The sequence below is a fragment of the Moschus berezovskii genome, chromosome 6 (genome assembly GCF_049115385.1).
Source record: "Moschus berezovskii isolate FMDL1 chromosome 6, NW_MosBer_1.0, whole genome shotgun sequence".
NCBI classification, from domain to species: Eukaryota; Metazoa; Chordata; class Mammalia; order Artiodactyla; family Moschidae; genus Moschus; species Moschus berezovskii.
This window is the reverse complement of record NC_142465.1, coordinates 100368593-100393956: the sequence shown is the minus strand read 5'-3', so window position 1 is coordinate 100393956 and position 25364 is coordinate 100368593. Positions and strand designations below refer to the sequence as shown.

Genomic DNA, 25364 nt, shown 5'->3' with positions numbered 1-25364 from the left:
GCTGGGCCTTAGAAAGTCACCAATCTCATTTCTGTTCCCCACCAGCAGTAACCACTCAGCTAAATTTCATGTTGTTCATTACTTGCTGTCCTATCATTTTATCATCTATGTATAAATCCCTAGGCAATATATTTTTAAAACTTTGCCTGGTTTAGAATATGGATAAATAGAATCATATCATGTGCATTCTCTTGCTCAAAATTATTTTTTGACATTGATCAAAGTTGATAGTGTGGAAATAGTTCGTTTATTTTCATTCCTATATGGTATCATATTACATGAACATGTGGTACCACCATATACTTAGGATAAACATTTGAGATGTTTACAGTTCACAGTAAAGAGTGGTGCTATGAACTTTTACATATGTGGACCCCATGTTCAAGACTGTATCTAATCTCTGAGTGGATCTACCAGGTTGTAGAATATGTATTCACCTCAAATGTTTCAAGTAATGTCCAATCCTTTTCCAGCGTGGTTGTAAGAGTTTACTTACACCAATAGTGGTTGGGATTTCCCAAATCTGGTGTGTAATAGGATTTCATTGTGGCTTTATGATGCATTTTCTTGAAATCATGCATTTCTTCACGTTTATTGGTCATTTGTATTTCCTCTTCTGTGAAGTTCCTGTTGATGTTCTGTGCCTGTTACCCATTTTTCTACTGGGTATGTTCTTTTTAAAAAATTGTTGACATTCTTTATGTATTTTAGATACAAATCCTTTGTTAGTTAAATGTATTGCAAATATCTTCCTTTGGTTTACTGCTTATCTTTTCACTCTCCAAAGTCTTTTGATAAAAAGAAATTCTTATTTTAATTAGTTAGATTTCCCAATCTTTTTCTTCATGGCTAGTGATTCTATGTCTTGTTTAAGATAGACCATATCTTCCTAGGGAAGACTAAATGCTACTGGGTCAAGGCTATTGTCATTACTTCTAGGCTTTTTCAAGGAACAAAGAAAGGAAATGTATATATTTTTTTTATTAAGGAAGCTAAAAGTAATGATTTCCTACCTATAAGTCAATTAAAAAATACACAGCGTGTTTACTTCATTAACTTTTCTTGTGCTGAAAATCTTGTTATCTAATATACTTCTTTGCTTTATCTTTACCTGTCAAACTCTATCAGACTTCAAAATAGCAATAGCAATATTTTTGCTAAAGTAAGATTACAAGTCAAGGCTGTCTATTTTTGTTTTGATGATTTTCTTATCCTTAGTATCTATTCCTTCCACTGAGGATGCACTGTTTTTTGAGGATAACTGCTTTTTGCTCGTTTGTTTTGGCCATTCTGTGTGGCATGTGGGATCCTAGTTTCCTGACCGAGGATCAAACTCATGCCCCCTGCACTGAAAGTGTGGAGTCCCACCACTGGACCACCGGGGAAGTTCAATAACTCTGTTTTGACGTCACTTAACTATTGCTCATATGATTATACCATGAACTTGATGTACCACTAAGTATATTTATGTGCATTCATTTTCAGGTCTTAGGAATCGCTTTGCTTTCAAAAATTTTGTTAAGTATGAACAGCATTTACATGGTTTCAAAGTCAAATGTAAAAATACAAGTTACATCCAGAGAAATGTAGTAGCTTTCATTTCTGCTCCCCCCACTCTCCTTTCATTTATCTTTTAGTTATTGGTTTACACTTTGATTGCTGTTTCTCCTTGAAAATATGAGTAAATCTATCATCTATCTGTCATCTATTATCTATCATGTATCTATCAATCATCTATTATCTATCTATCTCAATTTCTTATGCAGAAGGCAGCACACGATACACACTGGTCTTTACTTTTTACACTTAATAACAGATCCTGAAGGTCAGTCCATATCAGTATATGGAGACACACCTCATTTCTGTTTACAGCCACATCATTCGTTCAGCCAGTCTTCCATGAATTTGGCTGTTTTCAGTCTTTTCACTACTGTAAATTATCTGCAATGAATAGGCTTATATTGCTGCCAGTGGACCTTTGCGATAATCCTGGAAATCCTGATTCAGAGGATAAATGAGTACGTGATTTTGGTGCTGGGTGCCAAACTGTCCATAGCAGATATGCCATTTTGTATTCCCACCAGTCTTTTAGGAAAATGTCTTTTCCCCCCATTACCTTTTAACACAGTACGCTCTCACACTTTGGAATTTTTGCCAAATTGAGAAGAAAGAAAATATTTCTCAGTATGGCTTTCCAGGTGGCTTGTTGGTAAAGAACCCACCTGCCAATGCAGGAGACATGGGTTCGAACCCTGGGTCGGGAAGATCCCCTGGAGAAGGAAATGGCAATGCACTCCAATATTCTTGCCTGGGAAGTCCCATGGACAGAGGAGTCTGGCGGACTACAAGGATTGGACACAACTTAGTGACTAAACAACAAACATTTCTCAGTATGGCTTTAATTTGTATTTCTAATTTATGTACACATAGGCCGAGCTCAAGAGATTAAGAATACTTTTTGTACCTACTTTCTATAAACTGTCATTTTATATATTTTGTCCAGTGTGCGTGCACGCGTGTGTGTGTGGTATATATACTACCCCCAGGAAATAAAATCTTCCTAATTTTTGGAAGTATATTAAACAGTGCCTTACTATCCTCAGTGATTCAGTAAACTTTTCAGAAAAAATTATGACATGTGGGTCTGGGTTGTGTGTGTGTTTGTGTGTGTGGAGGATGGAAAGCATAGTACTTGTACACTTTTAAAAACTTATACATTTTTCTTTATCATATTGTCTAAAACTCTAGCTTTAGTAGGTTAATCAAATAGCCAGTACATTCATGTCGGACTTTAACCTGACCCAGGGCACATGAACGACACTGAGAGGATATAGAAACAAGCTGGTTTATTTGTGTGTTCAGCTTGGATTTTGGGTCAGACATTGAGTCAGGTTCTAGTAATGAGATAGATAAGACAGTATTTCTATGCAAGAAATTTATTCTTTAGTCCTAATTTGATCTTCTCCTTAATTGCAATGTAATTTTAAAGACCATTTTCAGTATTCTTGCCATACCATACAAATCCTGAGGAGCTTTTTGGAAGTCTTACCTTTGTTCCTTCTAATACAGCTCTCTTCGTTGCACCTACAAACAGCCCATCCATTTGTGCCACAACATAGCCTGCGTGTCTCCAAAATGGGTCATTCTTGTAATATTTAATGTTCTCCCTGGTCCACTGATCTTGCTTCCTGGAAGACAAATTAGATTTTTACTAGTGGTCTCTACGGTTGTTCATCCAAAGCCAAATTAAACCTAAGTATTTAAAGATTATATGTTCAGATTCCTATGCTGGTATAGGGCTTCCCTGGTGTCTCAGATGGTAAAGAATCTACCTGCAATGTGGGAGACGTGGGTTTGATCCCTGGGTTGGGAAGATCCCCTGGAGGAGGGCATGGCAACCCACTCCAGTATTCTCGCCTGGAGAATCCCCATGAACAGAGAAGCCTGGTGGGCTACAGTCCATGGGGTCCCAAAGAATCAGACACAACTGAGTGACTAAGCACACACAAAGGTTAATATAATTTAAATTCTGACTCTTGTAACATTCCAGTCATTTTGAAAAGATATCAGAGCAAATCCTAAATGATTTTTAATTTCTCCCAAGGACTATGAAAGTGAACATGTTAGTTGGTGAGTCATGTCCAAGTCTCTATGACCCCATGGACTGCAGCCTGCCAGGCTTCTCTGTCCATGGAATTCTCTAGGCAAGAATACTAAAGTAGATAGCCATTCCCTTTTCCAGGGGATCTTCCTGACCCAGGGATTGAACCCAAGTCTCCTGAACTGCAGACAGATTCTTTCCCATCTGAACCCCAAGGACTACGGAAGCCCCAAGGACTATGACTCTTTCTTTATAACTCTGCATGCTTTACCTAGAACTACCTAGAAACACAGATGTGATATTTATTTATTTTTCTGTGATACTGAGACCTAAGAAAGTTGAGGACAGACTATTCAAATGCATCTCATATAATACTATAATGTTTTTACTAAATCCATAAGGACAAGTTGATCAACTTACTTTTGTAGATATAACTGGTGAAGTTAAACAGGAAAAAGTAAAAGTTCTTAAGGACACAGTGGTTTGTATTTGCTTATATTTCTCTCAGATCATCTTCATAGTTTATGGTTTGTTCTATTCCAGTTTTTGCCAATAACCGCATCAACTACTATCCTACAAAAAAGTCTTTTTGTTGTTGTTTTATATTCCTTTCATTCTGTCTCATATTTTAGTTGTCTGCACTTTATGCAAGATGAGTTGACATAACTTTGTATGCTAAAAGCAGTTTCTGACTTGTTCAGGCTGTCTCCAGATCCATTTAAAAACACAGTATCACTGCTTCATGAGATCTAGCCTAGATGCTCTGAAGGACCTTCGCATTTGACAAACAGGTTGCTAGGTATATATTTTAGAGGGCCAAACCAAGAGTTCTTCTATCCCCAAATTAGTGTCAGTCTGTCATTCCCACAAATATAAAACAAATTCTGAATATTGAGTATTATTAGTCTCCAGAAAGCTTTACTAAACTAAAAATATTCTCAAAGGATGTTAGGAATTATAACAAGATGTGCACTAACTCCCCAGCTAGGATGAGTCACCAGGTCCATAAAAAGGAAGCACCTTAGAGAGGAAGGAGGGGGTTTCTGAAGGAGAGGAGCCCCAGGTGGAAGGGCTCCAGGGGTTTGGCTTTGCCTGTCCGTGAGGTTTCCACTAGCTGTGTTGCAGCTGATGTGATATATTAATCTGACCTCTGAAAGGGCATAAATTAGAAGGCATTTGTCTGCAACCAGTTTTTATGCTATTACCAAAAGGTGCTACACTTAACTGTAAGAACCACTCCAGAGTCCTGCCTTAGAGGTGGAAAAGAAATTGGTGAAGGAAAAATGGCTGTTTGAAATGACAGACTCAATCCCTGAAGCCTCAGTAACAATCAGAAGGGAATGTTAATCATACGTACGTTAAAAAGTCCTGCACTTTATTCAACATGGAACGTTCCTTAATCAGCTGTGGGTAGAGGTTTGTGAAGTGGTCATCCATGTGTCTGAAATGAGAGATGAAAATCGTTACATTTCCATTTTTCCTCTTGGATTTTCCCATCACAGTAAATTACTTGATATTTTGGCTAAGTGTGATGTTCCCTATTGCAAAGCTTCCCTATCTTTTTTAATAAATCAAACACACAATTTAAAATTGGAAGTATTTTCAATGTATAGAAAAGCATAGAATATAACAAACACCCAAGTATCCACTAGTCAACTATATTAAATCATTCATTATATATTACTAAATTTGTTTCATATATTTTAAAAAGATATAAAACATAAGCTGGAGTTGAAGTGCTGACATTAATTGTCCTCCCTTCTCCCTAGAGGCAGCTGCAATCTTGAATCAGTATTTATTATTCTTATACACATTGTAATACCATGCTGCTGCTGCTAAGTTGCTTCAATTGTGTCCGACTCTGTGCGACCCCATACACGGCAGCCCACCAAGCTACCCTGTCCCTGGGATTCTCCAGGCAAGAACACTGGAGTGTGTTGCCATTTCTTCTCCAATGCATGAATGTGAAAAGTGAAAGTGAAGTCACTCAGTCATGTCCGAATCTTAGCGACCCCATGGACTGCAGCCTACCAGGCTCCTCCACCCATGGGATTTTCCAGGCAAGAGCACTGGAGTGGGATCCATTGCCTTCTCCGTTTAATACCATATATATATTTAAATATTTAATCATAAATAATGTAGAGCATTGCACCCAAGTACTGCATTTCTGAGTCTTTTGTTGACTATGAGGGCTACTCCATTTTTTCAAAGGAGTTCTTGCCCATCAGTTCAGTTCAGTTCAGTCGCTCAGTCGTGTCCGACTCTCCGCAACCCCATGAATCACAGCACGCCAGGCCTCCCTGTCCATCACCAACTCCCGGAGTTCACTCAAACTCATGTCCACAGAGTCGGTGATGCCATCCAGGCATCTCATTCTCGGTCATCCCCTTCTCCTCCCGCCCCCAACCTTTCCCAGCATCAGAGTCTTTTCCAGTGAGTCAACTCGTCGCATGAGGTGGCCAAAGTATTAGAGTTTCAGCTTTAGCATCAGTCCTTCCAATGAACACCCAGGATTGATCTCCTTTAGAACAGACTGGTTGGATCTCCTTGCAGTCCATAGTAGTAGATATAATGGTCACCTGAATTAAATTCACTCATTCTAGTCCATTTTAGTTCACTGATTCCTAAAGTGTCAATGTTCACTCTTGCCATCTCCTGTTTGACCACTTCCAATTCACCTTGATTCATGGACCTAACATTCCGGGTTCCTATGCAATATTGTTTTTTACAGCATTGGACTTTACTTTCATCACCAGTCACATCCACAGCTGGGCATTGTTTTTGCTTTGGCTCCATCTCTTCATTCTTTCTGGAGTTATTTCTCCACTCTTCTCCAGTAGCGTATGGGGCACCTACCGACTTGGGGAGTTCATCTTTCAGTGTCACATCTTTTTGTTCTCAAGGCAGAAATACTGGAGTGGTTGCCATTCACTTCTTCCTTCTCCAGTGGACCACGTTTTGTCAGAACTCTCCAGCATGACCTGTCTGTCTTGGGTGGCCCTACATGTCATGGCTCATAGTTTCATTGAGTTAGACAAAGCTGTGATCCATGATATCAGTTTGGTTAGTTTTCTATGACTGTGGTTTGCATTCTATCTGCCTCTGATGGATAAGGTTAAGAGGCTTATGGAAGCTTCCTGATGGGAAAGACTGATTGTGGGGTTCCAAAGAATAGCAAGGAGAGAGAAAAAACTCTTCCTGATCAATGCAAAGAAACAGGGAAAAACAATAGAATGGGAAAGACTAGAGATCTCTTTAAAAAAATTAGAGATAAGGGAACATTTCATGCAAAGATGGGCACAATAAAGGACAGAAATGGTATGGACCTAACAGAAGCAGAAGATATTAAGAAGAGGTGACAAGAATACACAGAAGAACTATACAAAAAAGATCTGCATGACCCAGATAACCACAATGGTGTGATCACTCACCTAGAGTCAGACATCCTGGAATGCGAAGTCAAACAGGCCTTAGGAAGCATTAACTATGAACAAAGCTAGTGGAGGTGATGGAATTCCAGCTGAGCTATTTCAAATCCTAAAGGATGATGCTGTGAAAGTTCTTCATTCAATATGCCAGCAAATTTGGAAAACTCAGCAGTGGCCACAGGACTGGAAAAGGTCAGTTTTCATTCCAAACCCAAAGAAAGGCAATGCCAAAGAATGCTCAAACTACTGCACAACTGCACTCATCTCACATGCTAGTAAAGTAATGCTCAAAACTCTCCAAGCCAGGCTTCAACAGTACGTGAACCATGAAATTCCAGATGTTCAAGCTGGATTTAGAAAAGGCAGAGGAACCAGAGATCAAATTGCCAAGATCTGTTAGATCATCGAAAAAGCAGGAGAGTTCCAGAAAAACATCTACTTCTACTTTATGCAGAGAAGGCAATGGCAGGCCACTCCAGTACTCTTGCCTGGAAAATCCCATGGATGGAGGAGCCTGGTAGGCTGCAGTCCGTGGGGTCGCTACGAGTCAGACATGACCGAGTGACTTCACTTTCACTTTTCACTTTCACAAATTGGAGAAGGAAATGGCAACCCACTCCAGTGTTCTTGCCTGGAGAATCCCAGGGACGGGGGAGCCTGGTGGGCTTCTGTCTATGGGGTCACACAGAGTCGGACACGACTGAAGTGACTTAGCAGCAGCAGCTACTTTATGAGTACACAAAAACCTTTGACTGTGTGGATCACAACAAACTGTTGAAAATTCTGAAAGAGATGGGAATACCAGACCACCTTACCTGCCTCCTGAGAAATCTGTATGCAGGTCAAGAAGCAACAGTTAGAACTGGACATGAAATAATGGACTGGTTCCAAATTGGGAAAGGAGTACATTAAGGCTGTATATTGTCACCCTGATTATTTAACTTATACGCAGAGTACATCATGCGAAATGCTGGGCTGGAAGAAGCACAAGCTGGAATCAAGATTGCCGGGAGAAATATCAATAACCTCAGATATGCAGAGGACACCACCCTTATGGCAGAAAGTGAAGAGGAACTAAACAGCCTCTTGGTGAATGTGAAAGAGGAGAGTGAAAAAGCTGGTTTTAAACTCAACATTCAAAAAACTAAGATCATGGCATCCGGTCCCATCACTTCATGGGAAATAGATGGGGAAACAGTGGAAACAGTGTCGGACTTTATTTTGGGGGGCTCCAAAATCACTGCAGATGGTGACTGCAGCCATGAAATTAAAAGATGTTTGCTCCTTGGAAGAAATGCTATAACAAACCTAGACATTATATTAAAAAGCAGAGACATTACTTGGCCGACAAAGGTCCACCTAGTCAAAGCTATTGTTTTTCCAGTAGTCATGGATGGATGTGAGAGTTGGACCATAAAGAAAGCTGAATGCCAAAGAATTGATGTTTTTGAACTGTGTTGTTGGAGAAGACTCTTGAGAGTCCCTTGGACTGCAAGGAGATCAAACCAGTCAATTGTAATGGAAATCAGTCCTGAATATTCATTGGAAGGACTGATGCTGAAGCTGAAGCTCCAATACTTTGGCCACCTGATGCGAAGAACTGATTCACTGGAAAAGCCCCTGATGCTGGGAAAGATTGAAGGTAGGAGGAGAAGGGGACAACAGAGGATGAGATGGCTGGATGGCACCCCAACTTGCTGGACATGAGTTTGAGCAAGCTCTAGGAGTTGGTGATGGACAGGGAAGCCTGATGTGCTGCAACTCATGGGGTTGCAAAGAGTTGGACATGACTGAGCAACTGAACTAAACTGAATGTATAGCATTATTTATCATGTTTCAGAACATATATTAACAAGTAAATAAGATCATACTATCTACCACTCTAACTTGTTTCCACATGACATTTTTAAATTTTTTTGCATTTAGTGTCATAATATTTATTTAATGCAAATCTATTCTGTATGTGTCTAAATGACATGGCCAATTCTTGACAAGTTGATCTCTTTTCTATCACCTCTTAAATGGAGGGAGAGAACAGCAATAAAGCTAGACAGGTATGTGGGTGACAGGAAAGAGACCCTCTGCCCTGGCCTCATACTTCAGGGGAATGGAATGGAGAAACTACAGGTATGCTGGGTGACTTGATTTAGTTGCTTAGAAGCAAGAGCCCTGAAGTTTCCCCTCCAAGGTTGCCTGGCAGAGTTGACTTCCTGGACTGTCTGGGTTCACGAGCTAAATGCAGCAAACCCTGCACCCACCTTGAGTTTTAGCGGGCAGCCAAAGTTGCTCTTGTCTGGTCTAGGGTGGAATAAGAGGACATTGGGAGCTGATGAGCCTCCTCAGGGCAGAGGACTAATACTTGGGGTGACTACCGCAGCCTCAATGGCATTGATTGTGCAACTGGAGACCAGGGAGACCATGGAAGCCTCATCTGATGTCAGGTGGGGAAACACCCAAGCTAAAGACTCAGTGAGATCCTTCCACTTCAGTAGATGCTCCAGAGAAGGACACAAGACAGACACTCACTACTTAAACATCTCCCCTCCCTCCACGATGCCTCAGCAAAACCAGGCCATTCTGGAGACAAGTGTTTGGGACAGGAGTGTAATATTCTGAACTGCTTGTGTGTACGTGTTCAGTCAAGTCTGATTCTTTGTGACCTTCCATCCTTGGGAATCTCCAGGCAAGAATACTGGCGTGCGTTGCCATGGCCTTCTCTAGGGGATGTTCCCAACCCAGGGATTAAACTCATGTCTCTTATGTCTCCTGCATTGGCAGGCAGGTTCTTTCCCACTAGGGCCACCTGGGAAGCCTGTTTTGAACTGACTTAGTCTCAATGATAAATTATTTTGTTCTTATTGAAATAACTATGGTCACATTCCTTGCCACAAGGAGGAATGGACTCTTAACATTAAAATGATTTAAGTGAAAATGAAGTTCTATTTTTTGGAAAAAAATAATTTGTGGGCTATTGACCCACAGTGGTCACTCAGGTAAAGAAACAAAAGTCATACTTTTTAGCTGAGGTTTCCTCCACTGCATCTTGCCCAGCTCCATTCAGAGTTCCAGATCCTCTCTACTTTTCAGTCTATTTCAATACAGGGCCATGTTTCTCAACTGGAGTATTTTTTCCATCCATTTGGCAACGTCTGGAGACATATTTTGTTGTTACAATAGGGGGAGGGAAGGTGCAATTGGCATCTAGCGGGTAGATAGCAAGGACGTTGCTAAACATCCTACAGTGCACAACAAAGGATAATTCAATCCCTGATGTCTAAGTGCTGAGGCTGAGAAACCCTGAAACAGAGGAACATTCATCCTGACTTGGGGGTGGAGCTGAGGAGGTCCACATCACAGTAGACAGGACAGATGGAGACAGAGGAGGGTAATCAGGCTAGAATTATTAAACCTGCTTCTTTCTTTTTTGGGTGAGGGCTAAATTTTTGATTCTGACATTCAGAGCAGGTGAAGAGAAACCTGCACCTTGAGATCAGAAGTGGAGGCTTCGCCTGATTCTGCCCCATCTAGTGGCCCTGAGGGACATAGTCCACTCACAGTCCCCTCAGAAGGCTGAGGCCCTTCTCTGACCCTTGGCCCTGGGACTCTACACTTCGTGTGTGTTATAGCAACACAGGACAGCAACTAAGAGCAGAGGCTTTGAATTCTGAGTTCAAAGCTCGACCCACTCCTTCTGGACTCTTCAACCATATTAAAGACTCCCAGCTTCTCCAAGTCTCTTGATTCTCATCAAACAGAACCCACACCAGTCTCCAGGTCAAGGATGTGTTAGATTTAGTTCCAGCTCCTATGGTGTGTAAAGTCAGTAAGTTTCCTCCTAAACTGGTGGAGACTTCACCCACCTTTCCATCTCTCACACACGCGTATGCCCACTTTTCCCTGAATCTATCTGCATTACGTTAATACCATATCACTTGACAGCCCACTCCAGCATTCTTGCTTGGAAAATGCCATGGACAGAGAAGCCTGGTGGGCTACAGTTCATGGGGGCACAAAGAGTCGGACACGACTGAGTGAGTTTCACTTAGTGCTTGTCAGGAGCTCTCTCCTACTCTTTCCTAGCTGTTTTGACTTCCTACTTCCTTTAGTAGGAATGGGCTCCTTTAGTATTTCCCATTGTGATTAATCTATTTGTGTTTGTACGTGTTGTGTGCATGTGCATGGACTCCATAGCCAGATAGCTTATTTCCAAACCTGGCTTCTGCTTACTAGCGTTGTGACTTTCAGCTAATTACTGAACTTCTCTGTGCCCAAGTTTTCTCATCAATGATATGGAGATAATAATAATATGTATCTTTTAGCACTGTTATGGATGAAATAATTTAATGGGCTTCCCAGATGGCTCAGTGGTAAAGAATCCATTTGCCAATGCAGGAGACACAAGAGTCGTGTGTTCAATTCCTGGGTCGGGAAGATCCTCTGGAGGAAGAAGTGGCAACCCACTCCAGTATTCTTGCCTGGAGAAGCCTACAGACAGAGGAGCCTGGTGGGCTATGGCCCACGGGGTGGCAAAGAGTCGGACACAACTGAGCATACACACATCTCATACAAGTAATATAACATATATAAAATGTTTTGAACAATGCTTGACATATTTTAAACTATATATATATATGCTAGTTATTATCATCATCATCACCATTTTGTGGTTCATGTTAAGTTCCAAATAATTACTGGTTGATGTGTCATTTGATAATTTTGAGGGTGGAACTGTGTCTTACTTATCTTTCCTATGTCTACAGCCTTGACCAGAAGCCATAGTCAATTTCTAATATCAGAAGGAGCAAGTTTGGGGGTGTGGAGGAGATCCTTGATGTATCTCTTGATGGTAAGACAAACACTGAAAAGGTTCCACCTTTTGACTGCTTTCTCTACTTGTGTCAAAATCTTGCTAGAATATCTTTTCATCATAGTTTTGGCAACTGTTGTGTCAACACATTAACTTAAAAAGAGTGTGGAAAGCACTGACGAACTCACTCCCCACTGTCTCTCTGTTCCCAGAGCCCAGCACAAGGTAGTATTCACAAGTGTTGGCTGCATGGAATTCACTCACCCAAGCTGGGTAAACTCTGAAGAAGTCATTTCTGCAGCTGCTCCAGCAATGCACGAGATCAGCTGCTTTGCTAAAAACTAGAGCAGACCAGGTCCACACACCCTCATCACCATTCTTTCCAGAAAGGTCTCATGACTCATTTTATTAAAAATCAATCTATGGCTGTTTATCAGCTTTTACCTCATTAGTGAGCCATCAGAGACTCTTTAATTTGCAACTCTTAGGGAGCCACCCCAGTAGAGTTTAAAAAAAAAAAAAAAGGAAGAAAAAATTCCATCTAGCCAAGGCTGCTAGACAGGGCATTACATGGAAATAGGTAGCTCACACTTCTGATTCATCTCTAATAAAACTGGAACAACAACAGGATTCATTCAACTTAACAAGCCTGTTAAGTAAGTGCTAGAGGCAGAAGTGCTATGCTTGGCTTCTGGAGTATGCACAGATGAAAGATGGGGACCCTGTCATCAAAGCTAACAGATGGTGGAGGAGAAAGATGGGCCTTGACCCGGTAGAAATGGAATCAGAAAGAGCTTCATCAAGGAGACAGCAACTGAGACGGGTCTTGGAGGCTGAGCAGTATTTTGATCGGTAGAGATGTGAAGAGCAGCATCTGGCTCTTAAGAATCATAGTTCGAAGAGTTGCTAGGAAGGGGATGTGCAAGAGGCAGAAGGAGCATCACCGCACCGCTCACGGGCACATGTGAAATGCGTGGTGCACCACACAGGGAGGGGGTTCCTCGGGGGACGGGAGTGGGGCAGCGAAAGAAGAGGAAAAATAGAGCATGAAGAAGAGCAAACCAGTGAGAGAAACCCCTGAAAACAGTGAGTGCCTGCTCTAAGCTGGATGTGCCGTAGCTCCACACAAGATCACCCTGCAGAAGCAGCGCAGGTAGATGGCCGTGAGCTTCAGGATAAAGTATTGATACAAAGGGCTGGACCCAGGAGAGTGTTGTAAAAGTTCAGAGAAGCAGCAAATGCTGAATGCTTCAAAGACAGTGATGGAGCATATGAGGATATGTCTTTGCATTTTGATTTGGTTTCTTGAATAGTTCACATTTCAAATGATATTTTCCGAGGTCATCAAACCAACATCCTTGTCTGTCTCAAGTTGTTCATCCCACGATCTCCGACCTTCCACACACCTCTACCCCCAGGAGGTGCAGGAGACTATAAGAAACACTCCATTTTAAAAGTGGAAGAAAGTGGCGGGCCTATACCTTCCACTGCTTCTGGCAGCTGCCTGAGCAACTCTGTATAATGAGAGGGAAACAAGGCAGCTCTTTCTTCTGGCCTCTGGCACAAACTCACCTTCTCTGCCCTGGCACCAAGGCTGTGTCTGGGTACGTGGGACTGTACTTTGCAAAACAGTTTCCAGCAGTATATGTTTTAAGTGGATGAAATGATGCCTGGGTATGAACATGCTATTGCTTCTCATGTAACTCCCCTTGCGTAGCTGAAAACAAAAGATTCTAGCCTGTGACTTGTTTCTCCACCATTGGTTCATGGCTACAGTCCTTCCAGAGGGTTGATATTTTAAGCTACTTCTGCTTTGCTTCAGAGAATGCTGGATACTTTTGCTCGGAGGGAGCCCCACTGCCTCCCTGCTCAGCTGAGACAGAGCATGGAGCGCTTACTGCTGCAGTCCTTCTTTGATAGGGCCTTGGGTCTAAGAGTCTCAATTCCAGGAATCCTTCCAGTTGCCACTCACCAACCACACCCCCCCACCCCTCCCACCCTATCTCCCTGCCAGACCTCTTGTCTCTGTGAGCCCCAGCTCTCTATTCCATCTGGCACTTCCTCCAAATTAAACTCTTGCACCGCAGAATGTGTACTAAACCTTCACCCCCTGGACCATATCAGAGAGGAAGCAGGAAACTAGTAACCGCTTCCCTCTCCTCCCTCTTCCCCAACCCATTGCCAGGGGTCTGTTTGACACTTGCTGCATCGTATCCCGTGGCTCTGAGCTTTGAACAAGGCACAGAGCAGAGCTTTGGAATGTGTGCTGATTCAGAAATTCCCTTCCTTAGTGAATTTCTCAGTAATGCAATCAGAATGACAGCCTCTGAAAGGAGCTTATGGGAAATGACCTTCTAAAGATGGTTTTGGGGGACTTCCCTGGTGATCCAGTGGTTAAGAATCTGCCTTCCAATGAAGGGAACACAGGTTCGATCCTTGGTTGGGGAACTAAGCCGGTGTGCCACAGTGAAGACCCAGCATAGCCAAAACGTACATTGAAAAAAAATAAATAAAAAGAGGGGTTTGGTTATAATTCTTAAAAAGAAAAAAAAGTAGCATTTATTTATTTATTTGGTCACGCAGCTCATGGGCAATTTGTTCCCTAACCAGAAATTGAACCTGGGCCCTCGGCAGTGAGAGCACAGAGTCCTAACCACTGAACAGCCAGGGATATACCTTGGTTGTAATTCCTCCTCCTCCTCCTCCTCCTCCTTCTCCTCTTTCCTGTTCTGTCCCATCTTCCCTTCCTTCCTTTCCTCTTTCCTTTTTGTCCTCTCCTCCTCTCTTCTCTTTTTCTTCTCCTTCAAACATACAAATATCGATCTCACTCTTCCATCCTTTATCAGGCAACTTGCTGCTCACCAGCATCTTCTCAGGCTCAGTGAGATACAACAAAGTCCTGCGCAGAGCAGAGCTCCTCTCAGACTCCTCGTATCACCCACAGGGAAGCCCATCATGAGCAGCTGGGGAGAGTTTCTACACTCACGAATCCTAGATGAACAGAGAGGCTGTCTTTCCAATTCAATAAAACTACTTGAAATAGAGAATGACCACCATCACATGGGCCTCTACCCAGAGTTTCCATGACATGGCTGCCATCTGCCTTTTTAAACCAGATGTCCCTGCCTGCTTGATTGGAGCCTCCACTCCTGGTCACTGTAAATGCAACTTATTCAGACTCAGCGCCTTTCTTCTGTGCTCTCTTCTGTTACCTTCCACTTTGAATGATTTTGCCTAAGCCTAGTCGGACATGCCTGAGCGACTGAACTGAACTGAACTGAAGGGTTCTTAGGAGAAGGCAATGGCAACCCCCTCCAGTACTCTTGCCTGGAAAATCTCATGCACTGAGGAGCCTGGTACGCTGCAGTCCATGGGGTCCCAAAGAGTCAGACACGACTGAGTGACTTCACTTTCACTTTTCACTTTCATGCATTGGAGAAGGAAATGGCAACCCACTCCAATGTTCTTGCCTGGAGAATCCCAGGGACAGGGGAGCCTGGTGAGCTGCTGTCTATGGGGTCGCACAGAGTCAGACACGACTGAAGCGACTTAGCAGCAGCAAGGGTTCTTAAGCCAGGCTTCAGCAATATATGAACAGTGAACTTCCAGATGTTCAAGCAGGTTTTAGAAAAGGCAGAGGCACCAGAGATCAAATTGCTAACATCCGCTGGATCATGGAGAAAGCAAGAGAGTTCCAGAAAAACATCTATTTCTGCTTCATTGACTATGCCAAAGCCTTTGACTGTGTGGATCACAATAAACTGTGGAACATTCTGAAAGAGATGGGAATCCCAGACCACCTGACCTGCCTCTTGAGAAACCTGTATGCAGGTCAGGAAGCAACAGTTAGAACTGGACATGGAACAACAGACTGGTTCCAAATAGGAAAAGGAGTACGTCAAGGTTGTATCTTGTCACCCTGCTTATTTAACTTCTATGCAGAGTACATCATGAGGAACGCTGGGCTGGAAGAAGCACAAGCTGGAATCAAGATTGCTGGGAGAAATATCAATAAGCTCAGATATGCAGATGACACCACCCTTATGGCAGAAAGTGAAGAGGAACTCAAAAGCCTCTTGATGGAAGTGAAAGAGGAGAGTGAAAAGGTTGGCTTGAAGCTCAACATTCAGAAAACTAAGATCATGGGGAATAGATGGGGAAACAGTGGAAACAGTGTCAGACTTTATTTTGGGGGGCTCCAAAATCACTGCGGATGCCGATTGCAGCCATGAAATTAAAAGACGCTTACTCCTTGGAAGGAAAGTTATGACCAACCTAGATAGCATATTAAAGAGCAGAGACATTACTTTGCCAACAAAGGTCCGCCTAGTCAAGGCTCTGGTTTTTCCAGTGGTCATGTATGGATGTGAGAGTTGGACTGTGAAGAAAGCTGATCGCCGAAGAATTGATGCTTTTGAACTGTGGTGCTGGAGAAGACTCTTGAGAGTCTCTTGGACTGCAAGGAGATCCAACCAGTCCATCCTAAAGGACATTAGTCCTGGGTGTTCATTGGAAGGACTGATGCTAAAGCTGAAACTCCAATACTTTGGCCACCTCATGCGAAGAGTTGACTCACTGGAAAAGACCCTGATCCTAGGAGGGATTGGGGGCAGGAGAAGGAGATGACAGAGGATGAGATGGCTGGATGGCATCACCAACTCGATGGACATGAGTTTATTTGAACTCCGGGAGATGGTGATGGACAGGGAGGCCTGGCGTGCTGTGATTAATGGGGTCGCGAGTAGTGAGACACAACTGAGCGACTGAACTGAACTGAACTGAAGGGTTCTCATCTATCAAGTGCCTAACCCACCACTCACTGCTTCCACAAAGCCTCCCTTGGCTGCTCTGGTCCATGGGGGTGCCTTCCTCTCAGACTCTCATAGGACTAATGATAAAATCACTTTTCATCTGTTCTCTGCAGCAGAAAATCTGCCAAGAATTTCCCAACGTTTCCTGAAGGATCCAATAGTGAGTGAGCTTCCTAGGCTGGCCCCTCCCTCACTCCTGACCCCCAGTCCCCAGGCTAATGCTACAGGATCCTAGGGAAGGCGGAATCAGAGTCTGAAATCAGGAGCTTCTCTGGTGGCTCAGTGGTAAAGAATCCATCTGCCAATGCAGACAGATTCCATCTGTCTTCCATCCCTGATCCAGGAAGATTCCTCAAGCCAAGGGGCAGTTGCCCATGTGCTCAACTACTAAGCCTGTGCTCTCGAGCCTGGGAGCCCCAACTACTGAAGCCTGAGGGCCCTAGAGCCTGTGCTCTGTAACAAGAGAAGCCACAATGAGAAGCCTGCCCACCACAACTAGAGACGAGCCCCTGCTCGCTGCAACTAGAGAAAAGCCTGCACAGCAATGAAGACCCAGCACGGGCAAAAATAAATAATAAATAAAAATTTTAAAAAAGAGAATGCAATGAGAATTCAGTGGATCCAGAAACAGATAAGGATTTGGAGGGAAAAAGAAAAAAGTCTGGATTGTTACATGCAGAATAACAGTTTTAAACATGTTTTTAAACATCGTATTCACTTTATAGTTTTCTACATCTCCAAATAGAGAGTTCCCTACTACAGGGACTCGTATGGCAAGGTAATAAAAATTTGGTAGAAAGATAAAAACAGGAATTTTTAGTTTAAGGTTAAAAAAAAGCAGCCAGAGCCCAGTAATTAACGATTCAACATTTTATATAATTGCCAGCACTTAGAAACAGATTAAGACCAGCACTGTGTTTACTATGACTAAGGCTGTAACAGGGGAAAATTAGGTTTGGTTAAACTTGCACTCAGCGATCTAGGTCACGGAGCATAAAAAGAAGAAAGCCAAGTCCTCAAGATATTTTATATCAAGGGAAGAATGAGGCCTGCTTGAATAATTTGCAACTTTCCTTTCCTCAAGGAAGAGTTCTCCAAAAAGGATGCATCATGATTGCATTATTATAACTACATTTTTGTTATTTTCATTAGACAAAGAAAAGAATCAAACAACAATAGAACATTCATGATAAGACATCAAAATTTCAATTTAAAATATTTGCCTACTTGAAAGTATCATTCTAAGACAATTGAAAACAAATGTTCTTACATTTTATTTTGAATTAATTTTTAATTAATCCTCTCTGTTTTGTGCTTCTCAAAGAGCCACTCCACCTCCCTTTGCTTTCTCTCTGACGATAAATGACTAGGGAGATGAAATGGCTTAGCTGTCTTTACAACAGTTTCATGAGAGGGAAATGTTTTAAATGTCACAACTGGGGGCTTTGTCCTTCTAGGTGGCATGACTATAGATACAAATGTAACTGTGATTTTTTTTTTTTTTAACTTTTGGCCATATTGCACAGCACTTAGGATCTTAGTTCCCCGAGCAGGGATTGAACCCGGGCTTCCTGCTCGGAGTCTTAACCACTGGACTACCAAGGAAGTCCCTGTAAATGTAATTCCAATGTTTCTATCATATGAGAAGGACCACGGTGACTTTTCAATTCTAGTGTACAATGCTAGGAAGAAAAATGTTACTGCTGAAAAAAGAAAGGGACAGAGGTTGCCTTGCAGTTCTCTATGACTGGGGTACTTACGGGGCAGTGAGGTAACCCTCCAAAAAGCCGGCGGCAAACATGACGATCTCGTTGCTCAGGGATTGAGAACCGTACCCTGCTTTGATCTCCAGGATACCCCAGCCTGTGGTTTTCACAGAGTTATTGTAAAAGCCATAGGCATCCCCATTCCTGTCTAGGACATTTCTGACTTGTATTCTCTTCTCGGTAGGCATCCAGTACGCAGTTGCATAGTAGACCCCTGGAAGAAAAGAAAAAGGAATAACGCTAGGATGTCATTGAACTGAGTGGCTGATGCCTTTCTTTTTCTGCGTAACGAACAATTCCAGCACATCTGCTTTTAAAGAGTTTCACTCTATTAGAGTTGGGAAATCTGTCACCATAACTTGTCCTTGTTGTTGTTGTTCAATCTCTAAGTCGTGTCTGACTCTTCGCAACCTCATGGACTGTAGCCCACCAGACTCCTCTGTCCATGGGATTTCCCAGGCGAGAATAGTGGAGTGTGTTGTCATTTTCTTCACTGGATCTTCCTAACCCCGTGATCAAGCCCATGTACCTGGCATTGGCAGGCGGATTCTTTACCAGTGAGCCACCTGGCAAGCCTTTGTCCTTGTTACAAATGGGGGGAAACCAGAGCCTTGATCAAAGGCAAAGAGCCTAGAGCACAAAGAACCAGGTCAAAGGTAGGGGTGTAGCTGGAGGATCAGAGAGGGGGTCTAAGTGCTTCCACCTTAGGGATGGAATTCTGGGCAAGGCAGGAGCTGGACCTCTCACCCTCCTTGTCATTAAACCAAGAATAAGATCTGGGATTTCCCTGTTGAGAGTCCACCTTGCAATGGCTGGGACTTGGGTTCAATCCCTGGTCAGGGAACTAGGATCCCACATGCCTTAGAGCAGGTAAGCCTGTGGTTTGCAACTACTGAGCCCAAGTGCTGAAACAAAAAAATCCCACATTACACACTGAAAATTGTGCATGCCACAACTAAGACCCAATGCAGCCAAATAAATAAACATAGTTTTTCAAAACAGAATAGGGTGCAACCCTGGTCTGCAGCCCTTTTCATCCTCCTCAATAGTTGGGCCAAAGCATCCACATTCTCTCTCTTTCTACCCTATCTCTCCTGCTTAATTCTTTTTTTTTTTCTTATCAAAAATATTACAAAAAAATTCAATGGAAATACACTGAATAATTGCTAAAGTAAATTCAGGCAATTCATTCAACCCTTTATAAGAAGAAGAGAATTTGACATTTGAATGTTACTAAAGCTTAACTTAGAACATAAATAGCTAGAAAGGCAAACTCAAGGTTTAGTCTCACTTAATGGCATGGTCTGTTTGCTTCCCACAAGCTCTCCAATCAGTGCAATTATACATTGTATAACATTATCCCTTTCGTACTCTGAAGTTGGGCTGTGCAGTTTTTTCTTCGGCAAGATTGGTGAATATAGGTGTCTGATTAAAAAGGAAGCAGAAAGGCAGGAAACACACGGTTGAACACTTCTCCACACTTCTGCTTCATCACAATACTTTTTATTCAGCTCTTCATGTGTTCAATTGTGTTTTTAACACAGGTCTACAGAGCACCAGCTACAAGGCCAGATGGGTCATCTCAAAAGTCAAACTGGATAAATAAGATCCCAGAGTAGCTAAATGAACCAGGCTGGGGGTACCTGGTCCATCAATTTTTTATGTGCCAATTCTTGATACAGCTATTAGTATTAAACCTTGATACCACGTCTACTATGTGAACGTATTTATATAGGCCAAGAACAGAAGAGATAAAGCAATTAACTGTATAATTCAGAAAAAAATCTTTCCTAGAAAGTCAAATAACAATAGGTGGAGTTTGATTCTGCCAGTTTTGAATCTATATGTTTTATCCTTGTTATAATTTATTCCACTCCCCATATAAACCTCATGGACATGAGTTTGAGCAAACTCCGGGAGACGTTGAGGGACAGGGAAGCCTGGCATGCTGCAGTCCATAGGGTCGCAAAGAGTCGGACACAACTTAGCGACTAAACAACAACAGCAAAGTGAACTTTGGGGAAAAAAAAAAAACTTTGAAAAAGAGAAAAAAAAGGTAGGTGAAGTATGTTCAACATATGGGCAGAATCCAGTGAATACAGGTCACAGAACAAAATGATGAACTGTACTGTATTTGTCCAAATTACACAGATAATTTTTCCCACTTTCCTTCTTCTTGGCCTAGAAAAACACTATGAGAATCTCCAAAGACTGTCTTTGATACATAAATTTCATCTATTGCTGGATACTCGCTTTTTTTTTTCAATCTTATGAAAAATTGCATTTTTCTACCCCTTTGGCTTTGCTTTTCAAGGACTACTTTTTGGTACATGTAAGTATGAATTTCTATTTCCAAAGTGTGACAGATATATTGGCCTTTTCTAAAATAAATGAAGAAAGGGACTTCCCTGGTGGTCCGGTGGGAGTGGTTAAGACTTCTTGTTCCCAATGTAGGGGGCCCTGCTCAGGGAACTAGATCCCACCTGCCTCAACTAAAGATCACACGTGCTACAATGAAGTTGGAAGATCCTGTGTGCTGCAACTAAAACAGTTACAAGCGCTCCCAAATAAATAAATATTAAAAAATAAAATAAATGAGAAAAGTTAAAATATTGAAAGTTTAAGCACCTTTTCACAGAAATAAACTATTCAATTTTAAAGGTAGAGAGAAAGAAAGGCTTTATTCTTTCTATCATGAATAATATCAGTCAACCAAGCTTCACATTTTGGGTAAACATTTTTCAAGTATGAATTTTTTCAGAACCTATTTTATTTTAAAAAAAGGAAGAATAGGTGAATTTTGGCAGAGGAGTAAAATATAAAAATATGCGTTTTAAGATTGGCATACAAACTTTAAAACAGTACAATTATATAAAAGTACGGCCTGTAAAATATCCTTTGGCATTTCACTTGGTAGTTAAACAGAAAAATTTTCTAAAAAAAAAAAAAAAATAGCTACCAACACAATTCATAAGTTAGGGTTGTATATGTTGAAAGAAATTTCTCTTGAGTTTAAAAATCCTTTTCTTCCATAATAACTCAGTGGACATGAGTTTGAGCAAATCCAAGGAGATAGTGAAGGATTGGAAAGCCTGGTGTGCTGCCATTAATGGGGTCGCTAAGAGTCAGGCATGACTTAGCTACTGAACAACAACCCATGTAAGTCATCACTAGTGAGGTATATAGGGCAGAACACTGTTCAGTTAACTTCAGTTCAGTCGTTCAGTCGCTCAGTCGTGTCCGACTCTTTGCAACCCCAAGAATCACAGCACGCCAAGCCTCCCTGTCCATCACCAACTCCCGGAGTTCACTCACACTGTTAGGCAAATGTAAAGTAAAGAAAGAGTGCATGAACAAAGAATTCTTCCCATTTTCATAGAAATATCAGGTTAAATCTGAGTCATCCTTCTTGATGTGTCACTTTACTTTGGCAGAATTAAATCCATACAAATGTCTTTGTTCAAGTCCTAGCAGCAGCGATATGTCTCCTTTGGCGGCATTATTTGATGCCAAGACACCGTACAGTCCCCTGGAGGGATGAAGATTGTGTGCATGTGTCTGCATCTGTAAATGCAAACATCGAATGTAAGCTCATACATCAAGCGCCATGTTGTACTGTTGTCCCCTCCTCTGCCTGCCACACTTCTTGATGACAGCCACATACAGTGTCAAAAACAGGACCCAATAGCATACATAGAGCAATGTTCCTACAATTACAACTGTCTGTTTTGATTCTGAGAATGGCTTTTGAGATTCCATATAAATGGTGAAAACCACACCACCCAGGAGGATTGTGAACCAAACTGTTATGGGGATGAGTCCTATGAAATTAACAACAATGGTCTTCCTTCCAGAAGTACCCCACCCAGCTTTGTTAATCGTTGCAATTGCAAATATCTTGGTGGGAAGTAAACTTGACATGTATAACACTGAGTAGAGGGACATGAAGAACATGATGGTGTTTCCTCTAAGGCAGCTGGCAAAAGATGACTTTATGAGACCCACTAACTGGACAGTTAACAAGAAGAGGAGTATGTTCCAAGTTTTACCCCTGTAAAAGAGCTGGATTACTGTGGCAATGAGAAAGAAAGGGAAGAACCCAGTGATGACGGCTTCATAGGTCATCCACAGGTGATGTTTGTGGAACCACATCGCGTTGTACAGCCACTCTCGGAAGTAGGACTTGCTCCAACGGGTCTGCTGGTTTAACCATCTGAGATATTCCTTAGGTGTTTCAGTAAGACACTTGGATCGAGCTGTGTATTTCGTTGCATAGCCCAGACTCAGCACTCGGTTTGTTAGGTGCCTGTCATCTCCAAAACTACAGTGGCTGCCCATAAATTCTTGATTGTACCAGTCTTCCACAAATTCCTGCAGTAAGGCGTTTCGGTACATTCCTAGGGGTCCGCTAATGCACTGGACACACCCAAAATAAGACTGACAGGCCCTTTCTATGTTAAAAGCCATCCAGTATCTCACGCTGCTGAGGAAAGAGATCCAGGAATCATACTTGTTTAAAATCTGGACATCTCCCCCAACACCTCCAACCATGGCATCTTCTTCTAAAACCTTTACCATCTCCATCGATGAGGCAGGATCAAGTATGGTGTCTGAATCACAGACCTGTACATAATCCACACTCCGTCCCAGTGCTCTGAAAGCTGTGTACATGACTTCTCTTTTTCCACCCCATTTTTGCATGATGCAGATATTCTTGTTGGACAAGACCAACTGGGTGACATGTTGTGAGCTCTCTTCATGTGACTCATTTCTCTCACCAGGACCCTTAACGTGAAAGTTGCTCTTCCAGATATACGTGGCTGACATGTCCCTGCCCATGACTTCACTGAAGATGTCCATCATGTAAAGGTCATCTTCTGAGTTTCCGTCTATGACCATGACAACTTTAATTCTGGGGTAGGTTAGCCTTTTCACAGATTGCAAACATTTCCGTAAGTAGCCTGGATCTTCTTGATACGCGGCAATGCAAAGAGCAACAGTTTTGTTCAACTTAACGGGGGTTTCTAGAGACTTTCTCATTTTCCGGTGCTCCAAAAAGGCAAACAGGCTTTGGATGATGAGGTGTGATACTAAAACTGCACCGTATAGCCCAAAAGAGAAATAGTAATTATCCATTTGGAAAAATTGGTAGCCAACAATATAAGCAGCTGTGACTCCAAGGAGGAGAGAAACTCCAAAAAGTGTGGTTCCAATTATTCTCAGGATACATGGTAACCTCCCACAGTGCATCTTGTTCGGCTCTGGGTCATAAAGTTGTCCTCAGCCTGTCTGTCCTGGAGGGTCGGCGGCAGGCAGTTTCCAAAATTGAGCTAATAGGAGATCAGATGAATTTGAGACAATGGACCAAAAAAAAAAATTTAATACACAACATTTAAAAAAGATTGAGGAGTTTTTTGTTTTATGCTCCAGTTCCCCTCCCTTAATACTGGAAAGTCTCTTCTCTCTTTTGTATTAAAAAAAAAAAAGGCCTGGTGAAAACTCAACAGAACCCAGGAAGTGTAGAATTGGGAGAAAGTCTTTGGCAGGGCCTGGTTCAAATCCTGAGTCAGTGGGTTGCTGGAAGCCAGGTCTGATTAACTCTTTTCGGATGCCTTGATTTCTTCCTTCTGGCTGTTGCCTTTCTGCCTCCTTCAATGGAAGGGGGTTCTCCTGCTTAATTCTTCACAAATGACATTAGATTCTTACTTTGTAGAAATGATAGAAACTATCACCTGTGGATTCCTCAAGTTCTTGATAATTTTGTGAATTGATCCTCACAGCTCCTGTGTCCATCTCACCCTCCTTGGTCTCCTCCATCCTTCCACCCATGCTCTGGGTCCCACCACTTTCCTTAAGTGGATCTGTCACTTTCGTTAAGAACTTCACTGCATCCTGTATCTTCTTGCTCATGTACCCTAAAGTTCCCTCTCTGCAGTGGCTCATCCCCATTCAGGATATTAACGTGCTCCACTGTCTTGCAGCTCAAAGCTAACCAACCCCAGCAGCCTTCTCTGGATCACAAATGAAATTCTTGAATCCCAATGTCACATGAACTTCCAAAAGCATATGACCCTGATGACCACTTATTCTTAAAGCTCTTTCCTCCCATGGCCTCGGGAATAACAATCACTCCTGAATCACCACCTCCTCTACTTGCTTTTCCTTACTTTTCCCAGGAGTTCCACTTTATCCCCAACAGCACCATGGATAACTTCTGGATGATTCCTTTAGCACTAGGAATTAAAAATATCCAAAGCAAAATTCATATTCTCTTCCAATCCATCCTCCACCCTCTGCTTTTTAGCTCTGTGGTCTTTCACCCAAGTCCATCCAGATCTCCTCTCTCCTCCACAACTCATATTTAATCAAAACCTCCTAAATAGCTCTCCCATTAGTAAGTGCCTCCTTAGCTCTATCTTTCTATGCTAGTTTTTAAAAAGTAAATGTATTTGTTTTTGGCTGTGCTGGATCTTTGTTGCTGCACACAGGCCTTTCTTTAGCGGTGGCAAGCGGGGGCTACGCTCTAGTTACGGTGCATGTGTTTCTCATTGTGGTGGCTTCTCTTCTTGCAGAGAACAGGATCTAGGATGCCTGGGTTTCAGTAATTGCCACACACAGGCTCAGTAGTTGTAGCTTCCGGGTTCTAGAGCACAGGCTTGGTTGCTGCAGTGCACAGACTTAGTTGTTCCACCGCACGTGGGATCTTCCAGAACCAGGGATCAAACCCGTGTCTCCTGCATCGGCAGGTAGATTCTCTACTATTGAGACACAGGGAAGACCATTTCTATACTAGTTTCCATATCACAACTAGTCTAAACTATGAAGAGGCTTTTTTCCCCCAGGTCTCTCTTTTATTCCATTTTTCATACTTTGCCAGAGTGACCTTTCTAAAATGCAAAACTAATTTGTTTACTTGCTTACCCCCAATTGTCAACAGCTTCCACTTCCTAG

General features: G+C 42.3%; 1 protein-coding gene and 1 pseudogene across 2 annotated transcripts in view; both read right to left on the bottom strand.

Annotated features, from left to right (window-relative positions):
- PLBD1 (phospholipase B domain containing 1) overlaps positions 1–25364 on the bottom strand; it is an 85338-nt gene that overhangs the window by 41832 nt on the left and 18142 nt on the right. For both annotated transcript variants that reach the window (XM_088837305.1, XM_088837306.1), the window contains exons 2-4: positions 18408–18627; positions 4959–5042; positions 3050–3188 (exon numbers count right to left, since the gene is read on the bottom strand). In XM_088837305.1, coding sequence (XP_088693431.1) covers positions 3050–3188; positions 4959–5042; positions 18408–18627 — 443 coding nt within the window. The remainder of the gene's footprint in view (positions 1–3049; positions 3189–4958; positions 5043–18407; positions 18628–25364) is intronic.
- Positions 21884–23713, bottom strand: LOC129535654 (hyaluronan synthase 2 pseudogene; annotated as a pseudogene).